Genomic DNA, 17,656 nt, shown 5'->3' on the forward strand with positions numbered 1-17,656 from the left:
CTTCTCCCCTCCCACCCCTTGTCCGTGGTGATGCACACAAACCACGACATCCGAATTTTCGGCTGGGCTGACCCAGGTGTGCCGTGGGATTTGTGCCCGTTTTGCCATCGGAAGCATCAGTTTGGGTCTTTGAGGAGCTCGTCTCAAATAATTGGCATCACTTCTCACAAAAGGCAGCGACCAACCCGAACGAATGCTCTGAATCTGGCACCTCCCATGAATGCAGGGTGAGGAAACAAAGCCAGCTGTCCCCTCCTGCTCCCCCCCTTCCTCCCCCCAAACCCAGCCCGCTCACGGTGGCAAAAATAGCACTTTTATAACTATAATAAGACTCAGCGAATTCCGTGTCTATTCGGGGAATACCCGGCAGCTGGCGGAGCAGCAGCTCATGGCTCAGTGGGGTCACACAGATGCGCTGCAGGGCAATGGGGGCCAAGCAGCAATCCCAGTAACAATGCGCCCTGTGCTCTCCTTCCTCATTCCCCCCCCCTTTGCCCAGGATGTAGTGGCTGCCACAGCACTGAAACTGCACTGTGAGGGACCACATTGTGGCTTCTGTGTGTGTGAGATAGCTGTGACCCCCCTGCTCCTTCCCATTCTCTGTTTCAGTCGGAGGTTTTCATGCTCTGTGTCATAGAAACAGTGTGACTCAGGGTGTCCAGAGCAGCATGGGTGCCCCATCCCTGGAGGTGCCCAAGCCCAGGCTGGATGGGGCCCTGAGCAGCATGGTGTGGTGGGGTGCACTCAGCCCACAGCAGGGATTGGGACTGGGTGGGCTGTAAGGTCCCTTCCAACCCCAGCCATCCTGTGATTCTACGGAAGGGACCTTAAAGATCACCCAGTGCCCGGGTTGCCCTCTGGGTTAGGGCACTGATTCTGCAGCAAGCATCTCTGGGTTTGTCCTGGGAACCAAAATCCCTTTCCAACCACAACAGTCAACTGGAGGAGAACCCAGTGCTGCTCAAAGCCATCTGAGCTTCCCTCCTGACCCCAGGTGCCCATTGGCCAGGCATAGTGGTACCCAAGTCCCCTCACTCTCACTACAGGCTGGGTGTTGGCTGAGGGACTGCCAGAAGCACAGCCAAGCCCTTCCCTGAATCACGCCTGCTGCCTGCCCAAGCGTGCCCCCAGCTCGGCTCTTCCCCTTCTTTCCTTCCTCTTTCCACTCACAAAGAGTTTTTCCAGCATGTAGTTAAAGAAAAAAAAAAACAACCAGAACAGAAAACCAACACATCCAGCTGTCAGAGCTCAGCTTTTCATTCTGGCCAAGACAATGACAGCTTTTTCTCCTATTGCTTTGCAGCGGGCTGGCAGAGAGCCCGTGAAAGAGGTACTGACTTTGCAAGCCCGTGCCTGTTGTAGCATAATAAGGTCATTGTCAAGAAGACGCGGCACCGGGAGGCTGATCTTGAGCAAAACATGGCCCCAGTTGTGCGTTGTGCAACCCCTGTGGCTGCTCCAACAGTGGCCCCATTGTTTCCCATTGTGAGGCCACGGCGTCTCGTTATCCAGCGCAGAGCTGGCTCACGCTGGGCTGGTGCAGACACTGCTCCATCATGCATCACTGCTGAGTGTCAGAAGGATGGGGTGTGCTGAATTAGCTGCTTCCCGAATGGCACGACACGATGTTCTCACTTCACATCACTCGGATGAGCTCTTGGCTGAATAGAATTCTTCCCTACCAGGCGCCTTATCTTGCAGAACAGCTCGACGTGGAAAGGCTTTGGGAGGAAAAGCCATTTGGAGCAGGAAATCGGGCTCTGGAACATCTCCAACCACATCCATGGCTCCCATGTTGGAGAAGAGGAACTGCTGCCCCAGGTAAGATGCAGGACATGGGGCATCATGTAGGTTGTGCTGATAACGGTGCCAATGGGATGCAAAGCTACTGCTGAAAGCCAAGAGGAAGTGATGGCAAGGAAGGAAAAGAAATGGATTGTCCTGAGAAGAGGGGAAGCAAAGACACCAAGTCTTCCAAGTATGAGGTTGGCATCCATAGGAAGATATACATACCTACATGAGCCACTATGGCAGAGCTTGGTTGGATTCCAGGAGACAAATGGAAACCAGTGGGCAAGTGAGGCACGAAGCAGCAGAAAGAATAAAAAAGCAACAGGCCCCTTAAAAACATACTTAATCGTTTTCAAACTTTATTTCATGGTGATTGACGAAAGACACAAGTTAGTAATGGTTATATCATGCTGCTCCTCTACTGTGCATTGCCCTTCAGAATTCATACAGCAGTTCACAACGGTCATTAATTTACCCTATAAATGAAGCCACATGGACATTATTTAAAAAAAAAAAAAAAGAAAAAAAAAAAGAAAACCCAAACCTCAATGTCATTATTTTTTGTTGTTGTACATACATGTTATAAATGCTATTAAAAATAAAGCCGAGGTTGAGTGCACAGCCCCTAGGGAGCACTGCAGAATCTGACCCAGGCTCGACAATGAGGACATGGCGTCCTGTTTTAAGGCATTTCCAAGCCCCAGCAAAAGCAGACAGAGTTCTTGTTGCGTTTGTTTTTTTTTTTTCCTCTTTTTTTTTTTTCTTTCTTTTTTTTTTTTTTTTTTTTTTTTTTTTTTTTTTTGCAGTGACCCTGGCTTCATTTCAGTGGCATTCTGGACATTGAGCAGCTTCCTCCATGGTGCCCTTACCCACTGGAGCTGGCATGCTCCCTGTTGGTCTCAGTGGGGTGACCATGTCATCCAGCTGGAAGCCCCAACGCAGTCATCACCCCCAGGACCCACACATTATATACAGCAGCCACTCAACACGTGCTATTGCCACACACACAAACACTGGAGCCTCCAATTTTTGCAGTCTTCCCTGAAATATGTAACCATTGGGTTTTTAGGTTCACGATAATAGATCAAGCATTGACTTGCATGGGTGGGGGTAGGCAGTGGGGTTCTTCCTTGCCTGGGCAAGAAGCAAAAAGCAAAAAGCAGCCCAAGTGGTTTGCCACGGTGCTCTCCCCATTCATTAGGTTTGCATTCAGGGCTCGTCCTGAGAAAAATCCTCTGACTTCTCACGGCTGGAAGCGTTTTGGAAGGGAAGGATACACCAGAAGGTGAGATAGGAATCGGTGCAAAACCACAAACTGACAGCCCCTGGGATATCAGGGAGCACCTGACAGCCAGCTGGACCCTTCCAACCCATTCTGCATGCTCCGTAAGGCAGTTGGCCACAAAGCACTGCCAGCTGCCTTCACAGGGTGGGATGGGGACACCGTGGTGGCCCAGTGGTGACAGATGCCATGTAGCAGCAGGGAGCTCTTCCCATGGAGAAGGAACCTGAGTCACGGCGCTCAGAGCTGCAATCCCTTTGTTTTTGCTTTGGGGAGACCCAGTGTTTGCACACATCCATACACACACACACACACACTTGCACACAGTGGCTGTGCAGCTGGCACTTTGCTTTCAAGACTCAAATGGAGGAAGACAACACTTCAAAGACAGTAAAGACAACACTTTAAAAAAAAACCCCTCCCCAGCTCTCCCATCCGGCCACTTGGCTTCCATCCCATCCTGCTGGAACCATTGCTGATGGCACTGGAGGAGCTCTGATCGTGGCATGGAAGCCCCTGCGTTGCACCAGGTGTTGCAAAAGCTTGAAGACAAAGGTAAAACGGTGAGCATTTGCCATGGCATGGGTTCTAACACCAGCTTACAGAGATGCGCTGCAACCGTCCTCACGGTAGGCAAGAGGGCAAGTTGTGCCAGGAGGCTGGAAAATGGACGTGGGTCAAGGCAGGACAGGTCCAAGAGGTTTCTTTAAAGCAGAAGAGGACCCAATCCCATGCCCTCGTAGCCAGTGCTGGAAGGAAGGGACCCCCAGCTCCCGAGGACGTGTTGCAAGTTGTCAGTGGTGCACGGTTTGGGGCACAGAAGCTCTCGCAAGAGCAGCCAGGGCAAGCAGGTGGTGAGGACAAGTCTGGGTCAACACAAAGCATGGAAATGAGGTTTCACAGCTGCTTCTGCATGTGTCCAAGAGGAGGAGGAGGAGGAGGAGAGCCAACAGAGAAACTGACACTTGCCCCCTCCCCAGCCCGTCTCAGTCCAGCAAACAGGCATAAGACAACCAAAGAGCAATGCTTTTCTGCCTGCTCAGAGCAGACCTTGGTCTCTCTTCCAGTGCATGGCATCCCTGATTTAACAGAGCACAAAGGAGAAAAGCACTTGATATCCTTACACACATAAATTATAGTGAGAGGAAGGGGGGAGGAGGGAGATGGGGTGAACACAGGGGCCTGAGATAGGCGAGTGGTGAACCCACAAAGGCCACAGGGCTTGCCAGCACCAGCATCCTTTATCCCCCCATGGTGTGAATGGCAACCAAGAACACAAGCAAGGAGGGGAAAATAAACAAACCCCAAAAGAAGCTTCAAGTATGAGTGAGATTTACAACACGGGTGCAATGGGGAAGTTCTTCTGTCACTTCTTGGAGACTTGGTTCAAGGTTTGTTCTTTGTTGCTGCTGCTCGATTAGAGTCTGACTGACCTGGATATACTGCAACCGAACAAAATAACCCAACAGAAATGGTGGTTCCTCCCCTCCCTTTCCCCCCTCCCCCCAAAATATAAAAAGCAATAAGTTTACAAAAATAGAAAATAATTACAGCAATAGGCAGGAGGAAGGGAAGGAGAGGAAGGGTCCCTGGGGGTCTATTTGGCTGAGCAGTGTAATATCGTGGGGTTGTTTAAAGCGTCCTCCACCAGATGCAGTTCTTGGCGGTCGACAATCACGTCCCTTATACAGCCAATAAAGCCAGTGCTGTAGGCCTTGGGCAGCTTGTGAGCCACGCTGAGCCGCTCCATTCCCCCTGCAAGAGAGAGCAGGGATGTCAAGAGACACATTGCTGTGCTCCAGCACCCTGCCCACCAGCATTGCACACACCTGCCTTACTCAGAAACCTCTTTCCTGGCCAGAATTTGTGTTAGGTTAGATGTTTGGAATAAATTTACTCAGAGGGTACAGAGGCAGCAGAAGAGGTTGCCTGAAGAAGTCGTGGCTGCCCCATCCTTGGAGGTGTTCAAGGCCTCAAAGATGGGGCATTGGGCAGCCTGACCTGGTGGGTGGCAACCCACTCCATGGCATGGGGTTGGAACTTGATGGTCTTTAAGATCCCTTCCAACCTAAGCCATACTGTGATTTTAACGTCTTCTCAGAGGCAAAATGACGTTATTTGGATGTGAAGTCTTTCTAAGATGGGTTAGACCTGAAGCTACCAGCTTAGAGCAGGAAGAGATGCTTTTGGGAGGCCAAACTTGTCCGAAGCACTTGGATGCAAAGGCATTGCAGATCCCCAGCCACGGGTGCATGGGGTTTTCACTCTGCCCAAGCCCTTACCCAGCCACAGGGCCCCGTCCGTGTCCAGCTGTGTGGCACCCAGTGGCGAGGAGCCAGTGATGGGAGCTTCGTTGCCGACCTGGAGGGAGCCTTCTCTCTGTACTCTGCTCCGTCAGGGAAGGAGGAAGGGATAGAATTAAAACCCTTGGAGGAGACACCCAAGGCTGCCCCCACGGCAATCCATGGCACGCCAACCACGCCGCGCTCGCCACTCCCTGACCGCCCAAACACGGGGACAGCAGAATGTCAAACCTTCTGCTGGCCAAACTAAAAGGCATGAACCTTTCCTTTAGCCTTTCCCTTTGGCATTTCCCAGAATGGAGGACAGGCGTGTCGCAGAACGCACCCCATTGCCCACATGCCTCTCCTCTATTCTTATCCAAGGACGGGAGTGACCCTTGACCCTGTGTCACCGCTTGCCCATCCCAAAGCAGTCCACCCCAACCCCACTCTTGCCCCCTTCCCACCTGTATGCTTTGATGTGGGTCCAGTGGTTAGTGTTGATGGGGACTGTGGACCGCAGGATGACTGGCTTGGAGCCCAGGTCATACATCATCTGGACGAAGCCATCCACGATGGCGAGGGCGATGTAGTCGGATCGCTCCAGCCCCTTCCCACTCCACAGGATCAGGCCCTGGGTGGCTTCTGTTTTGATGCTCAGCTCAAAGTGGTTGGATTGCAAAGCCTTCTCGCTACGTCAGGAGAGCGCAGAGCAGTGTTAAAACACGGCTGTGAAAGCAACAGGTCCCCAGCCCAGCTCCTGCTCCCAGCAAGGCCATCACCAGAGATAGATAGGGTCATCTGGGCTCTGGCACCTGAGCTTGCCCATAGAGGCAGCAAAAAGACACAGCCTTTTTCCAGGGGAGGAATGCTGGAAGGACAGCGTTTTCCCCACATTGCTGTTTCCATCTTTCTCATACAGAGTCACCATCCACCCCCCTGGGATGCTCCAAGACACGTGCACACAGACAGGACGACACAGACAGCTTTTTGTTTCCAAGGGACACCACACTCGGAGGGCTGGACAGGAGCAAAACGCCCACTGTGCTCCCAGGGTAGAACCACAGAATCTCTGAAGTTGGGAAAGACCTCTAAGATCCCCAACCCACCTTCACCATGCCTACTGAGCGTGTCCCTCAGTACCACATCTCCATGGTTCTCAATAGGGACAGAGACTCTCCCACCTCCCTGGGCAGCTTGTGCCCGTGTCTCACCACTCTGTGGGAAAAGTTTTTCCTAATATCCAACCTGTAGCTCTGTTTCCCCTTCACCCACTGCCAAAAAAAGGCCCCAGTGAGCAAGAGACAGAGCTGCTGCTCATCTGCTGGAGCTTCCTTTGTGTGTTTGCCCTCACCACCTGCAGAGCTGCATCCTTTACAAACAAAAAGCCCAGAGTACAGCATACAGAAGGAGCATGGAGACGTGGACACGCAGAGGCAGGGAGAGCAGAGCACGGGGCACGAGAAGCCTGGCATGACTCACCTGGGCTCGGCGGGGTAGTCCAATGCGTCAGGACTTAGATGCAGGAAGAAAGGGGAGCATGCAATAAGCACGAGGCAGCAGAGGAGACCCTGCCCTCCCACCCTGCCCAGCCTCAGCAGTTCTTGGGCTGAGCTTCCTCAAGCCAACAGGATAAGTGTGCATGTTGCTGCTGTCCCAGAGCTCTGTCCCAGCACGGTGATGCTCTCCTGGGTTGGGATTGCTCGTGTTCCTGCTGATCCCTCATGCTAAAATGTTGGGGTGTGCAGCCAGGCAGCTAGGATGGGATTGTGGGGTACTGCTGGGGAAGGGAGATTTTGGGGAAGGGACCTTCTGGGGAAGGCCCCATGCAAGGAGCACTTCATGGCCAGCCACCTGCCAGCCTTTGGGATGGGCAATGGGAGCTGCACGGTCACGTAAGGCTGCTCTGAGTCAGCCTCAGGGCACTTGGGTGTGCACAGAGAAGGGGAAACCCAGGAGTACAGCTGTCTTGCTGGCACTGCTGGCTGCGTTAGGGGCTCCAGCTCCAGAGATATGTACGTATCACAAGGTATGTTCAAAACAAAATGTACGGGCATGTCGTGGCCAGCAGAGCCCAGAGAAGCAACTGGAGTGGCGGTCCTGCCCGAGGCACACCCGATATCTGTCTGCAGGAAGGAGAAGTGACTTTTTATGGGCAACCCAATGAGCCCTTGAGGCCCGGTGAGAGCCGCTGCCAAATCCCAGCTGAGGGATTTGGGGAGAAGTGCTAAGCTCCCTTTGCAGGATGGGGCATGCACAGCCCAAACGGGCACAGGCTGGCTCAGGTGGGGAGGTGGCTGGGGAGGGTGACCTTCCCCTTGCGGGTGCTGGGAGAGACAAGACACGAAGGCAGCAGCTTTCTGCTCCTCTGCAGGGATGTGGTTCATCAGTGCTGCTCGTCCACTTATTTTATTTCCATATTTAATACTTTGCTACTGATGGAAGAGGCTCGTACTGGGACCTTTCCTGCTCTGCGCTCATCCCTTTGAACTAAAGCTAAGCTGCAGCAAGCAACATCTGCCTGCAGCAAAGCCAAACAGCAACCCTGGCGAGTCACCAGAGCTGTGCCATCCTTGCCATGGGCTGGGAGTGCCCACCCGTGGCAGCCCCAGGCAAATGTCCCCATGCCTGTCCCCATCCTGTCCCACGGGTGGGCTGCAGGGAGGGCTGTACTTACGCAGGGATCTCATTGCTCAGGTGGCTTGAAAACAAAGAAACAACGACACTGAGGAGAGACGGACAGACAGAGAGACAGACAACAAACAGAACGCAGACACTCTCCTCAGGCAGGAATTTAGTGCAAGAGGGGTCAGAGGGTGCAAAGAGGAAATGGATGGAGCATAACATCAGTGTCACCCCACCCCAGCACCCAGACCTGACGCTGGCACTGTGGGGAACCCCTCCATCAACAAGGCAGTTTTTGAGGTATGGGCTGGAAGTGAAGGTTCACAGCCTCTCTTTGGACACTGGTTTTAGGCTTCTTTGTCCCTATCTCTCCAACTCCTTGTTTTGCTCAGCTCCACACCCAGGTTACCTCTTTGTCACGGCGTTGTGGTACTCCATGTACGTCCTACCATCAAATGCAATGGCTTCTGCATCTCCAGCTGCCTTCTCAATGATCACTGAAAGTGGGAAAAAGAAGAGCTGTCAGGCAACACAGCACAGCCTGTCTGTCCTTGGGGATCAGGAAGGTCCTCCTTTATCCACAAAGGAGGGAGGCAGGCACAGACACAGCAGCACAGCAACCCTGAGCTCTGACTTTATAGGCAGAGCATGGGCCAGCTTCAGTTTTGCAGCCAACTGACATGAAATCTGCAGCTTTTGTGGTTTCTTGGCTAAAGTCAAGGAGGAACCCAGGCCTGATGATGGTCCTGACCACCCATCTGCAGGAGACTGGCAACCAGCCAACACCCTGTGCTTCCCCAGCACAACAAGAAGATGGAACTGGTGGGGGTTCCTGCCATGACAGCCTCACCTTTCTCGCAGTGAGCCCCAGAGAAGCCCCTCTGGCAGACACACTCGTAGCTCTCCATCCGGGGGCTGCAGGTGCCTCCATTCTGGCATGGGTTGGGCTTTTGGGTACAGGGGTGGGCGCGGAAGGGGGAGATTTCAACGGCGCTGCGGATGTGCTGCTCCTTCAGCAAGGGAACCCCTTTGATGGAGATCTGGAAGGTGGGGAAGGACAAGAGTCAGCCTTTGTACCCCGTAACTATGAGCCCTGAGCCCCACGTCCTCATGACACGTCCTTCTGCACAGGGACCCGTGCTGGGGATATCCTCGTGGAGATTGGCACCTCTGGCACCGGGCTTACCCTCTGCACAGCTCCATAGAAGCTGGTGGAGATGGCTGCAGCTCGAGCCAGCTTGCTGAAATCGGGGGCTCCCCCCACGTAGAATGGTTCCTTCAGGTTCAGGAAGGCATGAGGCACCTGGAAAGGAGAGGAGATGAAAGGAGATTCATTCAGATGCCACAGCAAACCTGATCTAGTGAGTGGCATCCTTGCCCTGCCAACCCAAGCCATTCCATGACTCTATCGGCCATTTCAGTGATAAAAAGGAGGTTCTCCTCTAACTCCAATGATTTGGGGACCTGGGCCACGGCAGCAGGACCAGGATGCAGTTATATGAGTCACTAGCTAATGCTTTGTGGAGTTAACACAAGAAAAATGACCAGATTAATTGTAATGCTTCTGAAACAAAAATGCAACAACTGGCTGGAAACTAATGAAGAGGAAACGAGTGTCTCTAATCTACAGAGATCCTAAAGCTGCTTGGTCAGATGGGAAGGGGAGCAGGTGAGACACTGAGATCTGGATGGAAAACAGAAGAACAACGTGCCAATGGCAGATGAGATGGAGGTGCAGTGGGTCATACTTATCTGTACCTTACGGGATTTCTGGGATCCAGACAGCAGGGGAGGGAAAAATACAAATGCAAATCAAAGGGAGAGAGAAAGAGAGAGAGAAATGGAAGATCAGTGGGTAACATCACAACATGCAGGATAGCAAGAGCAAGGAGTGTGCAGCGGCTGTCCCACAGCATCCTCAGCTCCCAGGTCTCGCCCACTCCTCCTCCACCCTCCATGCACCTCCAGGATTAAAAGCCCACAAGTCTCAGCTGGTTTCACATAGGAGGGGAGCAGGGTTGGAAGCCCAGAGAGCTCTGGGCAGCTTGCTTTGGCCTGTCAACGTACCGGTGACTCTCCCATCACCCTCTCGCCATTGTTGATCCTCATTACCCCTTTGCGCCCACTCCTCTCCAGCAAAACGCTTATCCAGGTGTTGAGGGGAATTGGCTCTTTGCTCCTGGTGATGGGAAGGGAGGAGAAGACATACGGTGAGAGCTCTGTAATGAGCCCCTGTGAATACCCACTCCACCTGTACAGGCACAGCCCATGGGACAGGTCCCAATCACAGCCAACAGGAGTCACTGCTGCCAGCATGGGACCTCCCCTGCATCCATGCTGGGGATGGAGCTCCAGCCAACACTGGGAGTGGAAGCAGCCACCATCCCTGTAGTCACCACCATCCTGCTTCCAGCCCTACCTGAGCACGGCTGCCCCTTTGCCCAGGTCGTATCGATACTCCAGGTAGCCATCGTGCAAAGCCAGAGACACAAAGTCTCCTTTGCCATCTGTCTTCTGCCCATTGTAGAAGATCATGCCGCTGGGACTCTTGGCCAGGAACACCACTTCCATGGACATTTTGTCCCTGAGTAGAGAAGGATAAAAATACCCTTCAAACCAGCTGCCCACAGACTCTTCCAGCACCCTTGTGCAAAGGGCCCTGGAGACATCTGCCTGCCTGATCCCACAGATCTCTTAGGGATGCCACCCATTGACCCGACAGGCAGAACTGCCATGTAGGAGAGACATATGCCACCTTCAGGATGCCAGCCTGCAGTGCTCACACAGCCCACTGCAGCACAAGGCACCTTGGTACATCACTGCCGCAGCCTGGCAACAGCAATTCCAGCAATCCCAGTCCCTCTAGATAAAATCTCCAAGGTTTTGCCATTGGCAACATGCTCTTGAGCACTTACTGCAGGTCAGGAACGAAGGTCTGCAGTCCGTTCAGCTCCAGGTAGGAAAAGCCATTGAACTCTGGGAGGAAGGGCATGGTGTGGTCCTGCTCTGTCACTGGGCACAAACGAGGGAATGGTGAGGAAGGGGAGGCAGAGCAGCTTCAGCATCAAACAGGGGCTCCTAGTCATGCAAGCTGAGGTCATCTGCAGCTCCAGCCCTCCCCAGCCCCAACACACCTCGCTCACAGAACTCTCCTTCCCGTCCCATGGGACAGGCACACATGGCACCTCCCTCTGGCAGCACCAGGCAAGTGGCAGAGATGTGGCACGGCGTCGGGTCGCATGGGTTCCTCTCATCAGCACACGTTGGACCTGCAGCAGAAGAGCAAGATGGTCACATGGGCATCCCTAACAGCCAGTGGGCACAATTTGGCCAGAGAAAACCCTGCTCTGGGGTGGGCAGAGGATGGCATATCCCCTGATGGCCCTGCCAGCCCTTCTGTCCCTTGGGCTCACATGGCCCAAGGACCCCACAAAAGGACAGGTGATGCCCACAGATGGCTCTGCCCTCAAATACACAGATCCTATCCCCTGTCTCATGCATGTATGGTGAGATCTGAAATTGATTCTGTCTTCAATGGGCATGGCTTCATCCTACACTTCTTGGAGGCACTGCCAAAGCTCCCCACTGCATCTTCCCCTCTGCCACCCAAAGGCTTTTGGACCCCTTAGGACCACCCAGCGGGACCAGGAGCCCCAGCAATGCCCCGCCCCGTACCGGTGTAGGAGTGGAGACACTCGCAGTGGAACATCTCTGCCTCCTTGACGTGGCAGATGCCCCCATGGTGGCAGGGGTTGGGGTGGCAGGGGTCGTTGCCGCACTCGCCCACCCCACTGCCATACAGCACATCGCTGCCTTTCTCCCGCAGGTCATACATCTGGTTGTTCACATCCAGGAGGCGGATGCAGCCCTTCAGGCCAACCGTAGCTGCAGTACGTTCTGCCACTCTGAAGGGACAAAGGACACGGTGGGTGGGGGAGAAAAACACCAGCACTTTCCATGCACTTGTTTTAATGGACGCTCCATCGGGATGCCACGGCACGGTGCAACGCCTTTACTCACACAGCCATTTGGTCCTCGGGAGCTCCTCCAACAAAGAGGTCGGTGTCGAGGTTGAGCCCATCGGTGCCCGTGGGGCTCTCCCCGCTGACGTGGGGCTCCCCATCCACAGCCAGCATGCCGCTGCGGCGGTTGCGGTTCACCACCAGCTGGTGCCATTTGCCAGGCTCCACGCGCACCTTGCTGGTGATGACGCCCGTGCCAGAGCCCGTGTTAAACCTGGAGCAGAGGATGGGGAGGGCTGACAGCCGTGCCACCTCGCAGCGAGGTTGCATGCACCGTAAGGGCAGCTGCGCCCCAGGCTGAAGCTGGGAACTTCAATCTGTGCCTTTTTGGAAAGGTAAAAATAATTTCACCTCGGGTTTCTGGGGCTTTTCTCTCCCTCTACTCCCCCTATGTTTCTTTTTACAGTGTAAGAACAGCGCCAAAAAAAGAGCTCAGAAAAAAAATCAACTTCCCACACCTTCTAGCTTTTTAAAATTCAAACCGAGCGACACGAATTAATCAAAGTGCCACAGGGAAATACACTGCAAAAATTGCTCCCCCTCTTCTCCATTTGCTCCTACCACTCCCTCATCTGGGAGCCTGCACCTAGGGCACCCACCTGAGCTCCACGAAGCCGCCCACCAGCGCCAGGGAGATGAAGTCCTTGCCACGATTCTGCCCATTGTAGAGCAGCAGCCCGCTGAGCTCCGTGGCCCTGAATTCCATGGCGATGCGCACGGTGTGGTATGCCTTCATCATCTTGAAGGCCAGGTAGGACTTGCCACCGAAGCTGGGGATGAAGTACCTGATGTCTGCAAGAGGCAGGGAGGGAGAAGAGCAAGCCCCGTTAGAAGGAACAGGATTCAGCATCCACATCCAGAAGCAGCTTCTAGAGCTTCAGCTTAGAGCTTCAGGGACACAGCTTTCCAGGAATCAGCACTTGGAGCCACCCAAAGCTCTGCTGTGACAGTTGGAGCTCACAGTGCGTAACAGCAGCTCTGGGTGAGCATGATGTGCACGAGGCTGTTTGCTAAGCAGCTCTGAGCATGGGGGAATAGCACCTGAATCATCAGCAAAAGACAGCATCAGTCTCTCTGTGCTCAGTAACTTCAGGAGCCGCAGGCAATGCCATGAGATACAAAAGCAGAAGCTCACAATCCCCATGCTCTTGGGCACTGATGTAGCACAGCCAGCAAGAAATTGCTGCTGCCACCTTCTTCCCCTGCAGCTTTGCCTCTTACTACTTACAGTGCTTGCACAGCCTGCTCCTGGCTGGGGTACAGAGGTTACACTGACCCTTGCAGCACTATCATTCAGTACAGGGCTGGGTTTGCTCCCTATCCCCATTCAGCCAGTGCACATCACAGTGCTTGGGGAGAGCATACAACAGAACGGATGACTGGAGATCACTTTCCCGCTTGTATCCTCTCAGCATCCTTGGTTGGAACATGAGTTTGGAACCAAAAGCCCCAAGCGATTCCCTTCCCACGACTTTGCTGTCCCCAGTTTTCATAGAATCACAGAACCATTTGAATTGGAAGGTTCTAACTCCCCTTGTCCCTTGCCATCCAATGGCCACGAGCTCCATCACCCCTAGGCAAACCAAAGGCCACCTACGTTTCTCACACACAGCTCCTCCTTTGCCCGCTGGGCAGCTGCAGGTGAACTCCTTCCCATCATCCTCACAGGTGCCACCGTGCAGGCAGGGATGTGAGTCGCAGGGTCGCGAGGGCTTCTTGGTGGTGCTGGGGGGCTGGCGAGTGGGCTTGCGCCGGGCAGTGGTAGGCAGGGTGGATGTAGGCCTCCTGGTGCTCACGGGTGCTGCCAGCTTGGCACTGGGGTGACCCGCGATGTCCTGGTGCAGGACGTGGGCTGTGGTGGCAGCAGAGGCCGTGGTGTGCCTCCGTGTGGTTGCGGGTGCCATGGTGGTGGCTGTGGTGGTGGTGACGGTGGTGGTGAAGAGCCTGGGGATCCAGTCTGGAAGGCAGCAATGCGCGGGGTGAGGCTGGTGCTTTGCAGGTCTCTTTGCAAAGAGGAAAGGAGCTTGGGTTTTGGAGGGAGGATCAGTGAGACTGCTGCGTGCACCAAAGCATGAGAGCCCTCTCCCCTAACCCAAGTGCCCAACCCGAGGGACGGGGGATTGGCCATGGACAGACAGAGCGCTCACCAAAGTCCATGAATTTGACGTGCTCCTGTTGGGGCTTCTTCACCAGGATGGTCCTCTTCTTGGAGGCTCTGATCTGCTTCAGCAGAGCCGCCTGGACGTCAGCTGCCGTGTAGGAAGTGGCTGATCACAGCCAGGAGAAAAACAAGTGTGAAACACAACCCTACCAAGCAGTTTGCCCTTCACAACCTCCCTTTGATGCATCTGAATCACTCCCTGCCCCACAAGAATGCTTCCAGCCTTCCATGCACCAGCTCAGGTTGCAGATCCTCCCAGCACCTCCTGATTTTGTTGGACAAAGGGCACATCCCTGACAAATTACAAGGTTTGCTGGTTTCTCAGCACTGGAACAGCTCTTACCTGGGTCGAAGTGGGACTCCACAATGACACGGACTGCACTGCTCTGCCCCAGGTCTCGGACACGGATGCTCTTGAAATCTTTCTTAACGTCAGAATTTCGGAAAAGCTCATCAAGCTAATGGATTGGAGGTGGAGGAGGAAAGGCAAACAAACTGGTTAATGGGGAGATCGGGGGCAAGGAGTTAGGGTCCTTCAGCAAAAGGTCTTAGGTCTCAGTGAGTCTCTTGGTTTCAACCCAGTTAGGTTTGCATCAAAACCTCTGCAAGAAATCCAACTGACGCATGCAGAGAACAGTGCTCCTTTGGGTAGGGATAATTTGGGAAGATCCCTATTCATTATGGCCTGAATTCAAAGGTTAGAACAAGACCAAGGCAACGTGGGGAAAGTGCAGGGGAGATCTCCATGGAGGAGATGTGTGCAGACCAGAGACATCTTGCAGTTCATATAAGGATTTGCTATTGTGTGGCATCTAAGTCTTACTGATCTCTTCTAAATCTGGATAAACCTGCTTATGCACTTTGGAAAATCCCGTAAGGCACCATTCTGCATCTCTAAGCACATGAATGCCTTTTAAAACCTGCCTCTCAGACGTTGCAGGATTTGTCTGAAGTCACACGAAAGAGACAGTGATAGTGCAACCACTTAGACACAGTCAGGGCTTTATCACCCTGATAGCAGCCCGCCCAGCCTCGTGTGGGACCAGCATCACTGCAGCTGGAAGGCACCACTTCCTTCCCTTGGCTTCAAGGCAAAGACAGAAGAAATAACTTAAAATTGGACCCATGCCATAGTTGCCCCCATAAATTTGGGCACAGTCGTCTTAGAGGAGCAAAGGAGAGCACGTCAGGTATGTTATGTCCTACGGGCCAATGCTGTGTCATTTCCCCATCCCTGGGAGAACAAAACCCAGTCAAGCCTTCTGTACCCTCAGTGGGGAGAACAGAAGAACCAGTGAATGAAGCCTTATGTGTGTGGGTTTGAATCCTCAGCTAAAAGCCACTATTGTATTGGGAAATATTGCTTTTGTGATGCAGAACTGAATGAACCATACGGTCCATATGCCAGGCACACATCTGCTTATATGACTGTACCGAGGGCTTGCCAGCTTCTAAGTGCAGCTTGGAAGCAGCTCTAAATATGCTAATCTCCTTGCAAAGATGCTTTGTATTTGCTGTGCCACACTGCAGACTGGGTTACAGCGCTTTTACCCCACCAATATTTTCTTGGCATGCCTTTATGTACACATTACTACGAAAGCCCACCTGCTCCAAGAGCTGGCAATACAAGGGACTTCTCTTTAAGTGTGGGAGAGTGGATTTCCAAAAGCTGCATAGCTGAATTGGAGGAGCAAAGGGATCTGGGACACACTTTTGCCTATGGGCTTTTCAAGGAGACGCAGGTGCTTTGGGAAATCCAAGAAATTAAAGAAGACTCTCTCATCTGAATAGCCCCATCACCAAAATGATCTTTTCTAATCTTCATGATTCTGTGATTCTAGGAAAGCACCTGGCCCCTGTCCTAGTGGGGTGGCTGTATAGGGCCTTTTTTTCTTTCAAAGCAAGAAATGCACTAGCTGGACTTCCAATCAAATGCAAAGGACTCACTGCGCTCTCAATGCTCCTGGCCGTCTCCCCGAAGAGCTCTGACTTGGGGTCAGCCATCTCAGGCGTGTAAAACAGCTCCTGGCCTTCCACCTCCTCCAAGATGAGGACTCCTTGGAAGACTTTGGTAGCTGCAGGAAGGAGACAAGACAAACTCCTTTAGTTGGCTCACGGGGATGGGGGGCAGGCATCTGGCTGACCCGTGAGGAGCTTTCAATTCCCTGGGGGGGGAGAGGGTGATGGCAGTGTGCGGGTAGTGCCAGTGTTGGGGTTAGTCTGGATGGGTCTGGGAGAGCGCCATGGAGGATTAGTATCAGAGAGTGCTGGAGCAGATGGCAAAGACCAGGCTGAAGATGGCAGCTTTTACCATACAGTTTCCTCTGAGCTCCGACCCGGAGAGCAGCCCCCCTGCACCGGCTGAGTAACAAGAGAAAGATGTTAGCCAGAGCAGCACACAGTCAACACGGTCGGATCAGACATGGGCATTCAACAGGGCCACATGTGGCTCTGGGCAAGGAGAAAACCTGTGCTGGGAGAACTGAGTAAAGATGCTGTGAGTAGGCTGGGGTCAGCCTGGCAAAACTGCAACGGGAACCCAAAGTGTGATTCCCCTCCAGGAAAGCTTTGGGAGCTATGGAGATCCCTGCTGTTGGTAAGCATGTGAGAGTCTATAACTTATATTCTTTTGTGCGTTAAAAAGGGGAATGTGGTGTCCAGAGCAAAGAGGGGATGACACACTGAGAGCCCAGGCCCAGGCTGGGATCAAGGCAGGGCTCACTGCCAACACTTGCCCTGCTCTGTGCCCTGCAAGGGCTCTGTCCATCTCCTGGCCACCAAAACAGACACTTACCTGGACAGTTACTCCCTTCTGCATCAGCAGCTGCAGTCTTCCCATCAGAGCAGCATCCAAGTGGGGTGTTGTAGCACGTTGCCCTCTCAATGGCTGGAGTTGGGGTTACCTGGCTTTCCTCCACCTCCTCTTCCCCTGCAAGGAAGTATTAACACGGGTAGGACCTCACTCCTGTTAGACCATGAGGCTGGGACACAGCCTCATCTCTTTCATTAAGACCCCAGGTGACCTCCCTAGCAATGCTCACCAGCAGAGCCTGCCCCACTGGATTCCTGGTCCCCACTGATGCTCATCTCCTGGTCCCCACTGCCTTCTGCACTGCCTGATTCAGCGAAGGCAGGCTGAGTGGTGGCCAGGACCACTGGAGAGGTGGAGAGCGGACGGACGGTGGTCTTCAGCACTCCATAGGTCATCCATGGTGTGGTGGCAGGTCGGGTTGTCGTGACACGTCTTGTTGTAGGGTGACTTCTTGCAGTGGGGCTGGCTTCCATCAGCAGGGAGCTAGTGGCCAGCTCGGTGGTTTCTGTAGCCCGGGTGGTCAGCTGCAGTGGTGGAGGTATGATGAGCTTGTCCAAGGGCAAGGTGGGCAGAGGGGTGGGTGGCATCGTGTGGCTCGTGTGAGTGATGGACTCTACAAGGAGCAGCAAGGGAGGGAAGTTAAGAAGGGCCCGGTCTGGGAAAGGGTGCCCATGGTGCTGG

General features: G+C 53.6%; 1 protein-coding gene across 10 annotated transcripts in view; it reads right to left on the reverse strand.

The window, feature by feature from the left end:
- Positions 1-2,133: 2,133 nt before the first annotated feature.
- The window catches only part of AGRN (agrin), a 62,945-nt gene continuing 47,422 nt past the window's right edge, over positions 2,134-17,656 (reverse strand). For 8 of the 10 annotated variants that reach the window (XM_085242090.1, XM_085242085.1, XM_085242089.1 and 5 more), the window contains 19 exons: positions 17,205-17,588; positions 16,958-17,092; positions 16,111-16,238; positions 14,507-14,621; positions 14,150-14,269; positions 13,600-13,959; positions 12,602-12,794; positions 12,001-12,216; positions 11,656-11,885; positions 11,115-11,249; positions 10,896-10,992; positions 10,400-10,564; positions 10,048-10,159; positions 9,167-9,283; positions 8,831-9,020; positions 8,390-8,477; positions 5,823-6,047; positions 5,356-5,459; positions 2,134-4,828 (listed from right to left, as the gene is read on the reverse strand). In XM_085242090.1, the coding sequence (XP_085098216.1) occupies positions 4,671-4,828; positions 5,356-5,459; positions 5,823-6,047; positions 8,390-8,477; positions 8,831-9,020; positions 9,167-9,283; positions 10,048-10,159; positions 10,400-10,564; positions 10,896-10,992; positions 11,115-11,249; positions 11,656-11,885; positions 12,001-12,216; positions 12,602-12,794; positions 13,600-13,959; positions 14,150-14,269; positions 14,507-14,621; positions 16,111-16,238; positions 16,958-17,092; positions 17,205-17,588 (3,272 nt within the window). In that variant the 3' untranslated portion in view covers positions 2,134-4,670. The remainder of the gene's footprint in view (positions 4,829-5,355; positions 5,460-5,822; positions 6,048-8,389; positions 8,478-8,830; positions 9,021-9,166; positions 9,284-10,047; positions 10,160-10,399; positions 10,565-10,895; positions 10,993-11,114; positions 11,250-11,655; positions 11,886-12,000; positions 12,217-12,601; positions 12,795-13,599; positions 13,960-14,149; positions 14,270-14,506; positions 14,622-16,110; positions 16,239-16,957; positions 17,093-17,204; positions 17,589-17,656) is intronic. The other 2 variants (XM_085242086.1, XM_085242093.1) reach the window with 2 other exon arrangements.

The sequence above is a fragment of the Meleagris gallopavo genome, chromosome 23 (genome assembly GCF_905368555.1).
Source record: "Meleagris gallopavo chromosome 23, MGAL_WU_HG_1.1, whole genome shotgun sequence".
NCBI classification, from domain to species: domain Eukaryota; kingdom Metazoa; phylum Chordata; class Aves; order Galliformes; family Phasianidae; genus Meleagris; species Meleagris gallopavo.